The 18,090-nt window shown below is 37.5% G+C and overlaps 1 protein-coding gene and 1 pseudogene across 2 annotated transcripts in view; one reads left to right on the forward strand and one right to left on the reverse strand.

Annotated features, from left to right (window-relative positions):
• The window catches only part of CACNB4 (calcium voltage-gated channel auxiliary subunit beta 4), a 202,629-nt gene extending 196,981 nt beyond the window's left edge, over positions 1 to 5,648 (forward strand). For both annotated transcript variants that reach the window (XM_016205765.2, XM_087819856.1), the window contains one exon: positions 2,037 to 5,648. In XM_016205765.2, the coding sequence (XP_016061251.1) occupies positions 2,037 to 2,297 (261 nt within the window). In that variant the 3' untranslated portion in view covers positions 2,298 to 5,648. The remainder of the gene's footprint in view (positions 1 to 2,036) is intronic.
• A 5,007-nt stretch (positions 5,649 to 10,655) lies between these two features.
• LOC107531765 (small ribosomal subunit protein uS5 pseudogene) lies at positions 10,656 to 11,457 on the reverse strand (annotated as a pseudogene).
• Positions 11,458 to 18,090: the final 6,633 nt, after the last annotated feature.

Consider the following 18,090-nt stretch of genomic DNA (forward strand, 5'->3'; position numbering starts at 1 on the left):
CTCTCCTAGACAAAGTGACCCTGTCTTTAGAACTTTGCTCTCTGTTCATTTATAATGGCCTTCACTTAGGTAACTTAATCCCTCTATGTCTAGACTCCGCCAGGAAACTTAACACTTATTCCCTGCCGCTGTCCCTAACTTTCCCATGTCACTTCTTAAGGATTGTACAGTAGTGGCAAGCTAAGTAAAAGATTTTTGGGACAGGTGGACCTTTTGACTGCCCTTAATGAATCCTGCCCCACAGGCTGCTGGGTCCTCTCGCTTGCCCAATAAATACAGAATGTGCACACAGTAGAATCACTCTATTTGGAAATAGGGACAGATCCCTGAGTTTTCTTGGGGGGGAAGGGGTACATCGGTCAGTGGCTATGACAAGCGTCCTTTAGGGAAGCTGGGACAAGCACAGGCTTTCTCCCCCGTGTTCTGGTGCTGCACTCAGAGCTAGATGTAGGGAGCCAGGGGAATTTTGATACAGAGTGAATCCTGCCTTTCAACATCAGTTATTATTTACCATTTACCAAGCAGCTGCTGGAATGTGGCCAAAGCCTCAGCTGACTGAGGAACAGGTATTCAATTGAGCCCTCTTGCATCATGACCAGTTTTGTGGTTATGGGTTATAATGACAGTCATAATTGAAGATCATGTAGAGTTAACTCTGAGATAAATGGCACTCTCTGAAATGCTGTTATAACTGTATTGCTCTGCTACAAAATTGCATCTTTGTAAGCAGAAAAACTGCCGTATAAATGACTAGCTTTTGAAGCTGGAAATAAACATGGGAAATGTACCACTGTACGATATACGTATATTCTGTATATAGTATATAGGTATGCACCAGGACGATTTCTTGCCTTGTTTCACTGCCTGTGTGCTGATCTGAGTGGGGCATTTTCACAGACTAATTTGGGTTGGCTCCAGATCGTACGCTGTGGAATGAGAAATGGATGCATGAAGCAATATGCTTCTGTAATGTATGTGGAAATGAAATGTTGAACTCTATCTATAAATACAACACTCTTGGCTCATCCTGTCTAAGATACCCACTGGAGTGGTTCTCCCAGTTTCACTCCAGCTAATGCGGTACCCTTTATCCTGTGGCCTATTTCTCCTGGTAACCATGGCATTTAATTGTTAGACCCCTGGCTGAGTCTAAAGGCACGACTGTTGAGTGAGTTTGAAGGTGAGTATCTTTTAGAGGAAATGTTTCTGGGTCCACGGTTTTATCATGATTCTGTTTCTTAACTCAGGTGACCCACCTAAACAGGTAAACACAGCTACGATACATGTTTTCCCATGATTTGAAGAAAACTGTTGAATGACATTTTCTGAGCCATTAAATAAGTGTCTGAAGATAATTTCAATTAATCGTATTAGAGCAATTTAGTTTATAGCTAAAGATTTTTTGCAGGACATTTCAGTTGAGGAAGCAAGATTTATAAATGTATCAATTCATTGGCTAAATAATTGTATACTCCTTCAGAAAGAATATTACATTTATGTAGGACGCAGAAACAAATGCAATATTTTATGAACACAAGTCATAATTGCATTAAAATATTCTTAAATGGTATAAGGAACACTGAGCTAGTTAAAGGTGAAGTGTAAAACCATAGAAAGAGAAAGATTTTATCAGTTCAAGAGAGAAATAAAATAATAGATGCTTTATTCTGAATTTTATTTCCCAATAGTAAAATAATCCTTATTTTTGCAACAGAAGTGGAATTGTTAGGCCTCCCTAAATATATTAAGTTCCATTCAGCAGTTAACTTTCAATTCTATATTTTTAATAGGAAGCATAATCATGCAGTATTATGTAATTAAATTCATAAACTATCAGCACTTTGACATCTTTGCATGTTATGTCCCAAATGCATAAGGTCAGATATTTTGAGCAGGCCATTTGTGCATCAGAATGCTTTGTTAAGTCAGATATTCAGCACCTTTTTGTACAGATCCTACTGTTTGTACATACATGTATGTGTTGTAGATAAATTAGACTGACGTTATTTAATCAATGAACTCTCTGATATTTTCAGAGTCAGCGTGTGAGGCACAGCAACCATTCCACAGAGAACTCTCCAATTGAAAGACGAAGTCTTATGACCGCTGATGAAAATTATCACAATGAAAGGGCTCGGAAGAGTAGGAATCGCTTGTCTTCCAGTTCCCAGCATAGCCGAGATCATTACCCTCTTGTGGAAGAAGATTACCCTGACTCATACCAGGACTCTTACAAACCCCACAGGAACCGAGGATCGCCTGGGGGCTATAGCCATGACTCCCGGCATAGGCTTTGAGTCTGCAGAAACAAACAAAAAATTCATCTGTTGACAATTTGCCATAGCACTGCTAAGATAAACCAATCATCTTAATGTGGCAAGTACAACACAGTATTTACTGTGTTTATGGGCTGCTGTCATTTGATGCTAAGTAAGGGGCAAAAAAAAAAAAAAAAGTACATTATGCCCTTAAGTCTAGATGGATATTAGATGCCCAATCATATAGATATTTTTAAGTGCAACATTTACATAACAGTACTTTTGTTTTCTTCATTAGATTTAGACACATCAATTTGTAATTTAGGGTACTTATCAAGGCACATATAAAATAATTTCCCATGCTGGAAATTCCAAATGACCAGTTCCAGTTGGAACCAATTTATAAAACCAATTCCTGTTGGAATTTGGGTGAATCGACTAGAAAGTCTACTTGAGCATGTTGCGTTCCATTAAAAGAATCTGAAAAAAAAACACACAAAACCCTAATGAGGATATCAAAATGCCAGTAGAAGCCAAAACCAGCTATGGTATTTATTGCTGGAAGCTAAATTTACACATTTTAATATATGTTAATAATGTGGCCAGAATGGCTTTTCAAACCTACCAAATGTATTGATAGTGCCAAAATAATCTCAAATTAATACAGAAATTATACACTCTCCTCAGATTTTAATATTTTTATTTCTTTCCTGGCACAGCTGTTGTTTCAAAGTGCTCTGCTTTTTGTTTAGTCACTACTGTTAGCTCGTTTGAACTTGGCAACAAGTCTCAAAATTTCTTTTCGCAGTGAGAGAAGAGAAAAGGGGAGCCCAATCATAGCTGGTTATGTGAAATGGATAATGGGGTGTTGTTTCCCCTTTAATCAATCTGAGCACAACTACATACATCCAGGATCTGAAGTCAGGGAGTGAGGACGGGCACAGATCCTCCTGAGTGCAAAGCTAAACACCTCCAAACGGGAATTTTTCCATCTACTTCACAAACGGTGTTTCCCGCCAGGCACAACTGGGTATTTTTTTCATTGCCTCACACAGCCTCTGTCTTTGAATATCTGAATGCGCTAGCCCTTCACCAAATTCTTCATAATTAATGCTAACAATCTTAGTTTTATATAGACACATTCAATTTTGATATTGAAATGTGTGTTTGTACAAAACAATTCATTGAAAATGTGAAAACAAATGTATTTAAAAGCTTGCAATAAAAATAAACTCATAGATTCAGCATATATTTGTTAACTAAACTTACAGCATTTTTATTGCAAAGAATTATAAAGAATTTGGGGATTGAGCTGCCTTATTTCTAATCAACACTCTTCTTCACATATTAAGTCTTCACAGTTTTCCCAGTGGCTATAATTATGGAATTGGTGACCTTCTGTCATATTTTTAAGGAAGACTTCGATTCACTATGATCCAAGAAATTATTGAAGTTGACCATTTCATACAATACACAAATGCCTTTAGGAAGAGGCTCTTGTTTCTAAAAGTCTACAATGCCTGCATTTTTCTAAAGCCCCAAGTGGACCATGCATAAAAATCCTTTTGTACTGGTACATGTCATAAAACCTATTTTTTGAACACAATAATAATTCGTTTTCTATTATCTTATTTCCTCCACCAAGCCTTTCAGTATTTAGGCTCTCAAAGCATGCACCAGTTGAGTAATTTTTCCGACCACGAAAATAAGCTTCATATTCTTGATTAATTAATCATACATACCTCAACCCCGTTCTTCCCTCCCAGGCTCCCCCTCATGTTCACTGTGCACACCCCGTTATGAACCTGTTTAGCTGATAATGAGGGTGCCTATCATGTAAGTTATCTCAGATATTTGATACAACTAAAAAATACGGGCTCAGTAAATTCTAAAAATTAATCTGTGTAACTGGCTTAGGAAGTTCTTTCGTCATCTCGTGAAGCTGACAGAACTTTTAGTTAAGACATTAAAAGAGCTGTATCCATTGTGCACTTTAATAAACATATAACCTGCCATTACTGAATACTTTGTTTGAGCACAGAAGAGCATTTTCCAGTGAACAAAAATATATTTATTACATGTACAGCACATATTTGCATGAGAAAGAAGACATTAGCCAAAAACATTTTTCTAGATGCTTTACTGGTTTCTTGTTTGTGCGCATTAAAGTATTTAATTGCAAAGAGTGCACCAAGGTGTATGAATTTAGACTAGACAGCTGTTCCGCTTTTTCTGTAGTAGCATTAGCAAATTCGGTCATTTAACTACTTTAAGATATTTACATTTTACGGCAGGTAGCTATAACAGTATTTACATATATTTCCTAGTCAGCAAGATTACAATATTTTTTCAACTTTTAAAAAAATCACTTATTTTAAAGGCCTCTCAAAGCCTTGTTTCTAAGTCTTCCATGTCATGCCAATAAAGAGAGAGGTCCATTCAATATCTGCACAAACCAATTTGTCATTTATCATAAAGTGTCCATATCTGTTTCGCTTTGCATTCTCAAAAGCTAACAGTCTTGGAAAGGGTATAATGTATATTTTCTTGATGGATATATTTAAAATTTTACTTTGATACGGCATATTTTTTCCCCATGCCTCTCGCAATGTTTATCTTCTCCAAATGAGTGAGATGCATTTTACTTTTTTTAAGCCTTAGAGTTTATTGTGTAAATGATACTAAAATACAGATATATACTAAGTGAAAAGTTTTATTTTTGCCAAGCACATCAAGCACCTTTGGAAAATACATATTCTACAAGTTCTTTGTGTTTAACTGATTTCATTTGAAACTAGCAAATGATAAGCAGGAGGAAGAAGTCTTACAGTGTTTTGAGGCTGTTTTAACTTGTCGTCTAAACCGTATATTCTGCAATTTCAGTATATGTGATTTCAGAATATGTAAGGTACATATTCTGTCATTTCAGTCATTGAACATGTAACCATGTAGACTCATGTGACGATGTGGAAATGTAGTCCCGGGGGAAAAAAGGAATGCAACTTGTCAATAATGATGTTAATTCTCAAGGCTATAATGTGACTTCAATATTATAATCCACAATGTGATCTTGTTTACTCCAATATTTAAAGCGACCCTTAGAAATGTTTATAAATGACTAATGATTCTCTCTTATCTTTATACAGTTCTATTGGAAAGAAAATTGAAATTAGCAATTTAGACTGATAGTCTTTCCTAATAAGAGAGTCTTAATTATGTGATGATACTTCATTGCACTTAGTCCTTAAGGAAATGAATTTTTTAAATATAAAACAAATTCTGAGCAAATTATTTGTTCCCTTTAAATAATTTGTTAATTACTTTATTTATTATTGTTGTTGTTGTTTGCAAAATGTATTTTTGGAATGTTAACCTCTTTTCATACCTGCATACTTGAACTTGTCTTTTGTGTGGGGGCCTTAAAATTCATAATAGGAGCTAGGGCAGTGAAAGGGAGGGAGAGACGAAAATCACACCCATAGTTGGTTTGCAAGTTTCAACTCTTTGAATGAACATATCATAAAATGTTGTTGAGACCCAGGATGTCAGTTAAGAATATTTCTAAGCAACTTTAATTTGCATGCTAGTGTATTTTCTTAGTTATACAATTTTAGTTTGGTTTTTGCTAAAAATTAAAACAACATAATACCACTATAGAAATTGCCCTATATATTGATATTTATACTACCTCTTCTCTAAAAAGACAAGCTGTCTTTAAAGAGAAAAACACTTTGCAGTAAGTAGTGATCAAATTTGTTACTATTACTGCTAACTTTGCGGCAAAGCTTAATACATAAATTGCTAAAATACACCTTCCCTTTAGATTTTAAACTGTTTCCAAAATGCTCTTGTCACCCTTTCATTTCTTCCACGTTAGTGAAGTTTTCTTTGAATGGGTTCACAGTTTATTAGGAGGCAAGGTTAATTTAATAAATCATTCACCATAGCAAGCAAAGCAAACTGCAGGGGAATTGTCTTTGTGTGCAACTTGTTATAATACCCAGCTCCGAGTCTGAAAGAGATCCAGATACTTGATGTTTAAGTGCAGCTGGTTTGTAAATTCAAATTTTGTTGAACCTTGACTTCTGTGGATACTTAGGCATTTCATTTACTGGGTAAGGATATGCATTCTCCTGGATTCCCATGTCATCGGAAAAAAAAATTACAAAATATTTCAAATAAATGGGAATGTACCCCTTATTTCTTTTTTATTTCTGCCTTTGTCTTTTATGACAATGTTGCATGTTATTTTCTTTTTAATTATGTAAAACTCATGTTTGAATGACTATATGAATGAAAACGTTATAGGAAATTATATAATAAAATTTGTTTTCTTAGCTCCACATATCTTTAAATATTGTTCATACTATAACCGTTACTAAGTTACTTACTCAAGCTGTATCTGTAGGTCAGAGAACAGTCTGCCTCTTTTAAATGACAATCATGATCAAACACAGTCAATACAACAGCTGTCGGACAACAGGATAACTTTTTTGTTGTTCACTTAAACAGTCAAGTTAGTCAGAATAGTAAAATTGGTTTACATGGACAGACAGAGAGCTACCGCATTCAAAAATTACTTTTTAAAGGTTTCTTCTTTTTTTAAACATTCTCAAATGAGATACACCCTCTTATAGCAACTGTTTCTGTCTGCTTGTGGATGATTTAATCCCAAATGCTCCATATAACTGAGGGACATTATCAGAAGACTAGAAAATAATCTTGACTAAGGGCTGTAACTCCCACTTACCATGAAAAAATGTGTAAATAAGTGAGTAACAATGAGTTTGGGGGAGTCGTAGTTATATATGAAACTTTCCTTTGTTTCTTTTGATGTATGTAAAATGTTTGCAGAAAATTGTAAAAAAATGTTTCTAATGAATTTAGAGTGGTTTTGGAAATACACCGATGCTTCCTCTTTGAAAATTATAAGGAGTTAAAATGAGAACTATATAAGAAACAAAAGTAGCTGGCCTCTAGCTTTTCAATACTTGGTAAGTGTTCTTGGTTATGTTTCGAACACTTAAATTTCTCAAAAAATGGCTATGTCTATATTTATGTAGGGGCCACTCTTGCCCTACTTGCATGCCACTTTCACACACTTTTAACTGAAATCAGTGTGAATTCTGTATGCATAAGGGATGTATTAAAGATGCAGGATCATTAATGCTATATTGTTGCATACTATTTTTCATATGCCTTACAATATTTTCTGGGACGTTATTAAAATGAAAGCATTTTGTTGCCAAAACAAATCTATGTTGTTACTTCTAATCTGCATTAGCAGTAGAAAAATAATGTAGCAAAAACATATTTGTACAGTACAAAATTATAAAAGATATATATTTTGCCAATAATATGAAAATAGACTGAGGAGAAAGAAGCACATTTGTTATAGCACAAACTTGCAACGAATCCACTGTTAAAACTGGCAGTTGTATTTTTTAAAAGGATATAGATTTAGTTCTAAGTTTGATCAGATCTATTTCATTTGTCATCTTTCTAACTTGCTGCTTAATACTTTTCCAGCAACTTGCTTCATCGCCTTGCAATCTGTGGATGTAATTTATTTTACTTTATTCCCTCCCATAAAACGTATTAAATTTTATTTTGTGATAAGATTCATACTATATTTACTGTTCTTATTTCTTCTTCAGTCACAACTACAAAAAGGTAACAGCAAGTGAGTTCATAGGGATCCTCTGAATTTTGGACGTTTGAAGCCTAAAGTCAGAATAATAAATAACAATGTCCCAACAACAAAACAGTATTTAGGGATTCTTCAGTTTGTTTGTCCTGAATATTATTTTGAAACATATGTGAAAGACATTAGCTGTTTTCTTGAAAGGGTGGTGGGAGGGAGAAACAGAAATTTACAAATACGAAAAATAAATCTGGCAATTGGATGTAAAAAGATTTTCCCTACTATCCCAAGGGCTGTTGATATTCCAAATTATTGCTATATTACCAGCTACAAAGTGGGGGGGGGGGGGGGGGAATCGACCTGTGTCAAATAATTTTTTTTCTTTCTTTAAACTTTTGCTATTCTTTTGATGAGTTACCCCCTTTTATTTTTGTTCTATAGGTAAATGTGTAGCATTCTACAAGGCATGCTGGGTAACATATACTATGCAAATGTGTACAGTGCTGCATGTTTTGTTATCCCTCTGCTTTCGTGGCTTTAAAGGAAAAAATGTGTTGTTATTTTTGTGAACCAAAACATTTAACAAAGAAAATGCAGAGTGCATGCATATAGTATCCTAATTTCTATGGATTTGTTTTATGGAATTTCAATGTGTACAAACCAACTGCATTAATTTTTTTCTTTTATATAATAAATGAAAAAAAACACTGAAACCAGCATTATACCTCTCCTTTATATTATTTCTTATAGAAAAAGAAAAAGTCTATAAATATTTACCCTGAAAACACAAATGCAATTAAATATGTTTTTTTATTGATTTTTTGTTTGTTTGTTTTTTGTTTAGAGAGAGAGGAAGGGAGAGGGAGAGAGCAAGAGAGAGAAACATCGATGTGAGAGAAAAACATTGCTCGGTTGCTCCCCGTGCGCACCCCACTGGGAATGGACACGAAACCGGGGGGTGTGCCCTTCCCGTGCGCCGGAGGACACCCAGCCGGCTGAGCCCCACTGGCCAGGGCCACACAGATTCGCTTAAATGACTATTTCCTGACTACTCCGTTACCTGCAGTGAGTGATCACAAAAGAAGTACTATAGTATTAGGAGAGAGCTTGTAACTGAAATGCAGACACACATGAAAGAAAGTATTTTACATTATAGGTATGAAATAGGGTTGAATACAATACAGGAAACTAAACTAGATAAACCGTATTGTTCACAAGAAACCTCTAAGTAATTAATTTAAAGTAGCAGTTATCAGATGTTTCCAAAGGTGTCCTGTGCCTGCAGGAATTCCACGTGGCCTATGACTGGAATTTTGTGACCTCAGCGTCAGTTGTCCCTGTTACAACCTGATCGGCATTTGACTTTTCTCTCATCGCAGTGTTCAAGAAGTCGAAAAGAAATATATGCTATGCTGATTGTTATCACTGCATTAGAATTGTACAGTGATTTATGGCAGCCACGTTATTTCACAAGCTTTATCACATGCAATTCATCTGAGTGCCCTGGAAAATAGGCAGGGCGTAGATTAGTAGATCCAACTTCAAATGAAGAAACCAAAGCTCATTGTAACTTTTCTCGCTTAAGAAAAAAAAAAAAATTTAATCTTCTCCCGAGGATATGTTTATTGATTTTAAGAGAGAGTAAGAGTGAGAAACATCCGTCGGTTGCCTCCTGAACTGGTCCCGAGGAAGGCTCGAACCCAAAGCCTAGGTATGTGCCCTGACAGGGAATCGAACCCACAACCTTTTTGGTGTACAGGACCCCGTGCCATCCGGCCCTGCTCTCTAAAGTACTTTTATCTACAGATACATACATTTAAGCTGATAGTCATCTGAAGTATACAAAAGAATGCCTGGGATACAGTAAATGTGGACTGAATGAATGGCGCCTCAGGTATTGAAGTAACATAGGAGGCTGCCCAGCTAGCAGGGCCTTTCAGCCAACAATCCCAAGGCTCCAAACCAGAGGAGCCGCAGCTCACTGCAGTCAGCCCCTCGCCCTGGCCGTCTGCCAAGGCCGCCTCTGGTCGTCAGGACACCTGCACTAATCAGGTGGATTGCGGAAACGTCCTGTTTGTCCTGTCACACAACACGCCGATTGACAGAGGGGTTACACCGTGGGCCCTACCTCCTGCCTGGGTGCAAAGCCTAGTGAGCTTGGGGCAGTCACTTAACTCCCCTGTGCCTTGATCTATTTCTGTAGAGTGATTTTTCTTCTGGTTATGGGTCACATTTTCCTGTTTTCTTAACTAAAGGCCTGATTAAGGCAACATAAAACACAAATTATTTTGATAAAACAGAATCTTTGCTTTTTTGACAGAAGACTTTTATAATATCAAGAGCAAACCAATTGTCCAAGAAAATGTGTCCTTTTAACAGATGAAACAATATTAGATTTAGTATGATATTGATATTAAAGCTTACCTTTAAAAACCCTAACAAATTGATTCAAGTTTATCTAGCTGATCACCTATCAAATTTCTTTCCCAAGATTCCTTTTCATGAACCTTTTCTCAAAAATGCATTTCCATACCTTACAACTCCTTTTATGGAAAACACATATTATTTCCTTCCATATTAATTAAATTCTTAACCTTTAGAAATGTTAATTTCTAATGACAACTGAAAAGTAAGCAATTAGCATTCTTTGGACTGGAAAATTTATGAATTCATTTTATAACCTCTAGAAAGGTTATAGGCTCTTTTACTGGCAAATAGATATTGTTTTTGTTTTGTTTTTTAACAAGCTTAATTCACTTTATTTTTCTTGTATAAAATAATGTGGTGGCCGTAGCCAGAGCCTGGGTCGTCTGCACAGAAACTCTGGTGCGGGCCTTTACAAGATAGTCGGTGAATTCCTGATCGGGAGACCTGGTGACCACGTCTCTTTGCAGAGGCTGAAGGTGAGATACCCGTAGGTTTGGCATCAAAGGTGCCTTGGGGAAGTTGCCCAGGGTGGCCAGAGTGCAGCTGCCCTCGAGGCCGGCCATCAGCAGCCGCTCCCTGGGCACAGAGGCTGAGATGAAGCCAGCGCTCCTGGGGGCGGCGACGAGGCACATCGGCCCTGAGCCACAGCAGCCGGTCACCTTGCAAGGGACAGTGTGGGACTTGCTAATCTTTCCCCAGTAAGCTCCCCACACGGACAATAGAGAGCTTGGCCAGGATGATGGCCCCACAGATGGCAGCTGCTACTTACCTGGAGCACTTGACACCCAGGCTGACTTGTCCACTGTAGTTCTCAGTGACGACAAGTGCCTTGAATGGTGCCCTCTGACCAACGAGGGTCTGCTTTTGCACCGGGACAATCTGCAAAACATCTTCCATGAGGGATGTCCCCAGAAAAGGCCAATGATCTCAGATTCCTTGATGGGCAGGGAGAGGTATATCGCCTCCAAGGACCTGGTCTTCATGTGCTTGACTCGGTGGCCCAGCTTGGTGACGGGAACCCACTCTTTGTCCGAGGTCTTGCCTCTGTGAGCTCCGTAGCCTCTCCTGGTCCTGACCTTGGTCTCAACCTCAGCCCCGGATGCAGCTGCCAAACCCTCCACAGAAGCCACCACGGCCTCCCATTCCCAGGGCCCTCCCCCAGCACCCCGTTCTCTGCCATTCAGTGTTTCCTCAGAGAAGAAATACTGACAAATATGCTTAATAATTTTCAGAAACATATGCTTCCTTAACAAAGCACAAAACTTATTCATTAACAAATCCAAGTTTATCGTCTAGTTTCTCTGCAATAAGAAATCAAATGTAGATTAACTTATTTAACAATGTTTCAGTATTTTCTCTCATTTGGAAATGATCTAGATATTCAATGATTTTACCTTGACTCATCATTTAATTTAACTTGTCAAAACTCTAAGGTTTCAAGTCACCAAAAGATTTTGGAGTATCACGTGGACATGCCATAAAGCATACATAATGCTGAGAGGTGCTCCTGCATCGACTTATTTTACTTGTTCTTAGTAATTATGTGCAGGTCACTTATGGAAATTTCATCGCGCTAAGTTACTGTTCCTGCTGACAGGTTTCCACCAAGATAACATGAACTTATTTGACTGATAAACCCAAGTAGAATAAAGTATTATAATAACTCTAGAGACATGCCCATTTAACCACACCAAACTCAAACTGCCTTTAACATCAAATATTTTCTCTGACCACATGATCCTGTAAAGCATTTGGGATAGTTTCTATTATATCTTTGAGAATTTTTATATAACTGCTTAATCCCTTTAAACCAATTAAGCAGGGCTTTTTACAAACCAATTCTAACAATATCCTCTGGAGGTAAACATACACACACATATATAAACAGATGCAACCAGAGACCTGATAGTTTCGTTTTAAAATTTCAGCCCTGAGACAGGTACAATAGGTCCTAAAAAGTCCCACTAATTTATAACAGTTGGAATAAGTTAAGTTTATTCATCCAGTTGGCTGAGCCTTTTTCTTATTAATATTTGTGGTGAAGACAATTAAGATTTGTATTTTTCCTTGGCAAGGAGCCTTGGAGCCAGAGCAGCAGTTTGTGCTTTAAAAAACCCTTCTTTCCTATTTTTTCTTCAATCTTAGGAATTGAGGAGGGTAAAGATAGGTGGAATTTGAACTACTTGTGGAGTTGCATTTCTGGTTTGGAAAGATTTGTAAGATAAGGGCAGGTACTCTCAATTCCCCCCAAATTAGGTCGTAACAAGTGACACCACAGGTTGATCTACCCATCCAACTGCATCATTCCTAATTTTCTTCTTTCCCTCTGGGTACAGAGTTTTATTTTAGGTTAGGAGAGGAGAACTTAAAAACATTCCTGTCAGGCTCTGAATCTTTAGCTCTCAATTTTGTCTACTTTCTAATCCAAAAGTTATCAAATCCTTTCAAATATCTTGTCAGGTTCAGGCAGAAGGAACAGAAAATGATTTTAAAGCACCTGCTCAGATGGCCAAAGTTTCTTTAAAAATAAAACTTTTGTTAATCTTCCCCCGAGGACATACTTTTATTGATTTTAGAGAGAGAGGAAGGGAGAGGGAGAGAGATGGGACTATCGATCAGTTGCCTCCCGCACTCACCCTGACCAGGGTTCAAACCTGAAACCTACGTTTGTGCCCTGACCGAAAATCAAGCCTGTGGCCTTTCAGTATACGGGAGGGAGGACACTTCAAACAACTGAGCCACGCCAGCCAGGGCAAAGTTTCTTTTAAACTCCTTTCAGAGCCTGTTTTTTGCAGTCAATTTGTCTTTTAGAAACTTCTAAATATCAAAGAATGAATTCCATTGTCTTCAGAGAGGTTTGGAATTCTCTCTTTAAGGGAAGCCATTAGAATTTTAAATTATTTTGGCTAAATTGATCCATTTTATTAAAAAAGCACAAGAGGAGAGACCAAAATGTTTGTATATATCACCAGCTAGAGTTCCTGGGAAGAAGTTTTGGGGACCTTTTTAGAGGATCCCACGTTAAATAAAAATTCCCCTGAAAGCTGCCATGACCAGACAAAAGACAAGAGATGTCTATCTTTGACTCATTCAATTTCAACACCAATTGGAAAATGCTTCTCATTCAACTTGCTTAACATTTCTAAGATTCTCTAATTGTGCATATGAATATACTAATTCAGAACCTCAAAAGATCCCCAGAGTGGCCACTCCAACTCCAAATCGTCCTTTATATCAGAGTTCATCTAGACAAACACTTAGCAGAGGATGGACCGTAAATCCAGCTAGCATTCCAGAATGGGGCTGTCCCTCTTGAACGGACTTAAAGATAGGGCACCCAGTATCTGAGGACCCAAGGACAAAGGTCTGAACCTTTGGAGGGAGGTCAGAACTGAGAGGACTCATAACTGGAATCCCGGAGCTAACGGGGAGATGATGAAACACAAAGAGCTTGAGCAGTTGCCTTGCTCAAGCCCGATGGTGGCACTGGCATTGAAGTGGAGCATGATGCTAACACCATATATGTCAAAGGAATTCAAAAAGAGTCTGGAGGCTTTGCTAGAAATAAATTATTATGATTTATTCAAGGGTATTAGAGGTTTCAAGCCAGAAGCACAACTAGGCAATACCCAGAGTACGCTGAATAAAAAGGAAAAGCTGAGGATTCTTATTGTAGAAAGTGCATTCTTAAGAAGAATCAGTCTTGCATTCTTTTTTTGTTTAAAATTTTATTAAATTTATTGGAGTGACATTGGTTAATAAAATCATATACCTTTCAAGTGTACAATTCTACAATACATCATCTGTATTGTAGAATTGTGTGTACCACCCAAAGTCAAGTCTCCTTCTTTCACCATGTATTTGATCCCCGTGACCCTCTTCTACCTCCCCCCACCCCTTCCCTCTGGTAGCCACCGTATCGTTGTTCCTGTCTATGAGTGTTTGTTCATTTGTCTTCTTTGTTCATTTGTTGCTCTGTTTTATATCCCATATACATGCGAAATCATATGGTTCTTGACTTTTCCATCTGACTTATTTCACTTATTTTCTTTCCCTTCATATGTCTTCTCCAAACTTTAACTTTTTAACCACAAGCCCCAAAAGAAATGAAAACAAGACATTTCTTGCACAGGTTTTCAAAAGGAGGCATGTTTCAGGCCTCATTGCTGCCCTTTGTTTTACAGGTCCAAGTTTTCTAGCTTGGACAACTAAGAAAATCTATAGGCTGCCTCGAGGTCTTACTCATACGCTGTACTTTTTTTATATGTGGAGATAAGATAGTGTATGACTAAGAAAGGTGATGAGTTAAGGTGTAGTTTATTTTATATATTTAAAATTTTCATTCAACTCTTGCAGAAGGGGGGCAAGGCAGTTCAAAATGCCTCTTACAGCTCCTCCACCCCTAATTTTTTCTCTTTCTTTTAACCAAACTTAAAGAGAATAGAAGGGGATGGGGGGCTTTCAGAGGCTTCTTTGTGGAGGTGAAGCACACAACCTCCATTTCTTTTTTCCCCATTTCTTGCCTCTAACAAGAGTAGAGACTAATTATCATTGTCATCAGATGACCTAGAATCACAGACAGACCTCAGAGACAAATCCTCTGCTTTTACATAGGTGAAAATTGAGGCCTAAAGAAGTTAAGTAATTTGGCCAGTTAAAAAAAAATAACACATACACTACCCAGCAAAGCTATCATTTAAAATCAAAGGACATATGAAGAGCTTTTCAGACAAGAAATGCTAAAGGATTTTATCACCACCAAGCCAGCATTACGACATGTAAAAGGGTCTTCGTGAAGAAGGGGGCGGGGGGGGGGAAGAGGAGGAGGGGGGAGAGGAAGAAGAAAAGAAAAAATATCAAAATTATGAACAAAAAATGGCAATAAATACATATCTACCAACAACTGAGTTGAAAAAACAAAACAAAGGAACAAACTGAATATAAACAGACTCATAGACACAGAGAACTTCCCTAACATGGTGAAGAAAAAAGTCACACAAGTTCAGGAAGCACAGAGTCCTAGTCAAGATGAACCCAAAGAGGCCCACGCACAGACACATCATAATTAAAACGCCAAAGGTTAAAGTCAAAGATAGACTCTCAATATCAGCAAGAGAAAAACAATTTAGTTACCTACAAAGTTGATAACAAGAGACAAATAGAGTCACTACATAATACTAAAGGGATCAATCCAACAAGAGAATAGAACCCTTGTAAACATATATGCACCCAACATAGGAGCACCTAAGTATATAAAGAAAATCTTGGTGGACATTAGGAGAGATCAATAGCAATACAGTCACAGTAGAGGATTTCAACACCCCAGGGACATCAATGGATAGATCTTCAATGAATAGACAAAAAATCAACAAGGAAACAGCAACGTTTCACCACACACTGGATCAGAAGGATTTAATTGATATTTACCGAACATTTCATCCCAAAGCAGCAGAATATACATTCTTCTCAAGTGCACATGGAACATTCTCAAAGATAGACCACATGTTAGGCCAAAAAATTAGCCTTAATAAATTCAAGAAGATTCAAATCATATCAAGCATCTTCTCTGACCACAATGAAACTACAAATCAACTACAATAAAAAACCTGAAAAACACTCAAATACACGGAGGCTAAATTACATGTTATTATACAATGAATGGGCTAACAATGAGATTAAGGAAGAAATCAAAAGTTGCCTACAAACAAATGAAAATGAAAACACAACAACTAAAATCTATGGGACACCACAGAAGCAGTCCTGAGAGGGAACTTCATAGCATTACAGGCCTACTTCAAGAAGCAAGAAAAATCTCAAATAAACAATCTAAACTTACACCTAAAAGAACTAGAAAAAGAACAACAAAAAAGCCCAATAATAAAAATAAAAACAACTCCCAGCAAACCAAAGTCCTGGACCAGATGACTTTACAGGTGAATTTTACCAAACATTCAAAGAAGATCTAATACTTGTCCTCTTCAAGAGGAGGGAAGACTCCCAAGCTCTTTTTATGAGGCCATCATTATCCTAATTCCAAAACCAGAAAGAAAATTATAGGCCATCCCTGATGAACACAGATACTGCAATCCTCAACAAAATATTAGCATACTGAATCCAGCAATACAATAAAAAGATCACACACCATGATTAACCCAAGTGTTTATGGTCAATTAATATTTGACAAAGGAGGCAAGAGCACACAATAAAGACAGTCTCTTCAATAAATGGTGTTGGGAAAATTGGACAGGTACCTGCAAAAAAATGGAACTAGACCACCTTCTAACACCTTACACAAGAATAAGCTCAAAATGGATAAAAGACTTGACGGTAAGGCTCAAAACCATAAAAACCGTAGAAGAAAACGTAGGCACTAAAATCTCATACATCTCTCATAGCAATATTTTTGCCAATATATTTCCTCAGGCAAGGAAAACAGAGGAAAAAATAAACAAATGGGACTACATCAAACTAAAAAGCTTTTGCACAGCAGAAGAAACCATCAACAAAATGAAAAGGGAGCCCACTGAATGGAAGAAGATATTTGCCAATGACACATCTAATAAGGGGTTAATTTTCAAAATATATAAAGAACTTATACAACTCAACACCAGGAAGACAAACAACCCAGTTAAAAATTAGGCAAAGGCCCGGATGAGTGTGGCTCAGAGGTTGAGCATCGACCTAGGATCCAGGAGATGGCGGTTCGATTCCCAGTTGGGGCACGTGCCCAGGTTGCAGGCTCGATCCCCAGTCAGCAGTGTGCAGGAGGCAGCCGATCAATGCCTCTCATCATTGATGTTTCTCTCTCTCTCTCTCCCTCTCCCTTCCTCTCTCTGAAATCAATAAAGACATATTTAAAAAAAAAAAAATTGGGCAAAGGACCTGAATAGACTCTTCTCCAAAGAGAACACACAGATGGCCAAGGGACATATGAAAAAAATGCTGTGTCACTAATCATCAGAGAGATGCAAATTAAAACCACAAGATATCACTTCTCACCTGTCAGAATGGCTGCCATCAATAAAGCAACAAACAAGTGTTGGCCAGGGTGTGGAGAAAAGGGACCCCTCATGCACTGCTGGTGGGAATGCAGACTGGTGCAGCCACTGTGGAAAACAGTATGGCAATTCCTCAAAACGTTAAAAATGGAACTGCCATTTGACCCAGATATCCCACTTCTGGGAATATAGCCTAAGAAACTAAAAACACTAATTTGAAAGAATGTGTATATAAACACACAGACACAGAGGAGAGTGTGGTGATAGCCAGAGGGAAAAGGGATTGGTGGGCAAAGGTGGGGAAAATGGGGACGGAAAGAGACTTTACCTGGGGCAATGGGAACATGATGCAGTGTGCAGATGATGTTTTATTAAGTTGTATACTTGAAGTCTGTATGGTTTTGCAAACCAATGACCCCCCAATAATTTCAATTAAAAGAAAAAAAGAACATTTTGATGGCTGCCAGATGGGAGGGATGTTGGAGGGTTGGGCAAAAAAGTAAGGGGATTAAGAGTACAAATCCATTGTTACAGAATAGTTACAAGGATGTAAAGTACCGCATAGGGAATATAGTTAATAATATTCCAATAACTACATATGGTGTCAGAGGGGTATGAGATTTATGGGGATGATCAGTTAGTAAGTTATATAATGTCTAATCCCTGGGCCATACACCTGAAACTAATAAAATATTGTATGTGAGCTGTAATTGAAAAATAAAAAATAATTTAAAAAATAACACACAGGACAAGACATCTGATA

Source organism: Miniopterus natalensis, chromosome 8, assembly GCF_054644295.1.
Source record: "Miniopterus natalensis isolate mMinNat1 chromosome 8, mMinNat1.hap1, whole genome shotgun sequence".
In the NCBI taxonomy this organism is placed as follows: Eukaryota; Metazoa; Chordata; class Mammalia; order Chiroptera; family Miniopteridae; genus Miniopterus; species Miniopterus natalensis.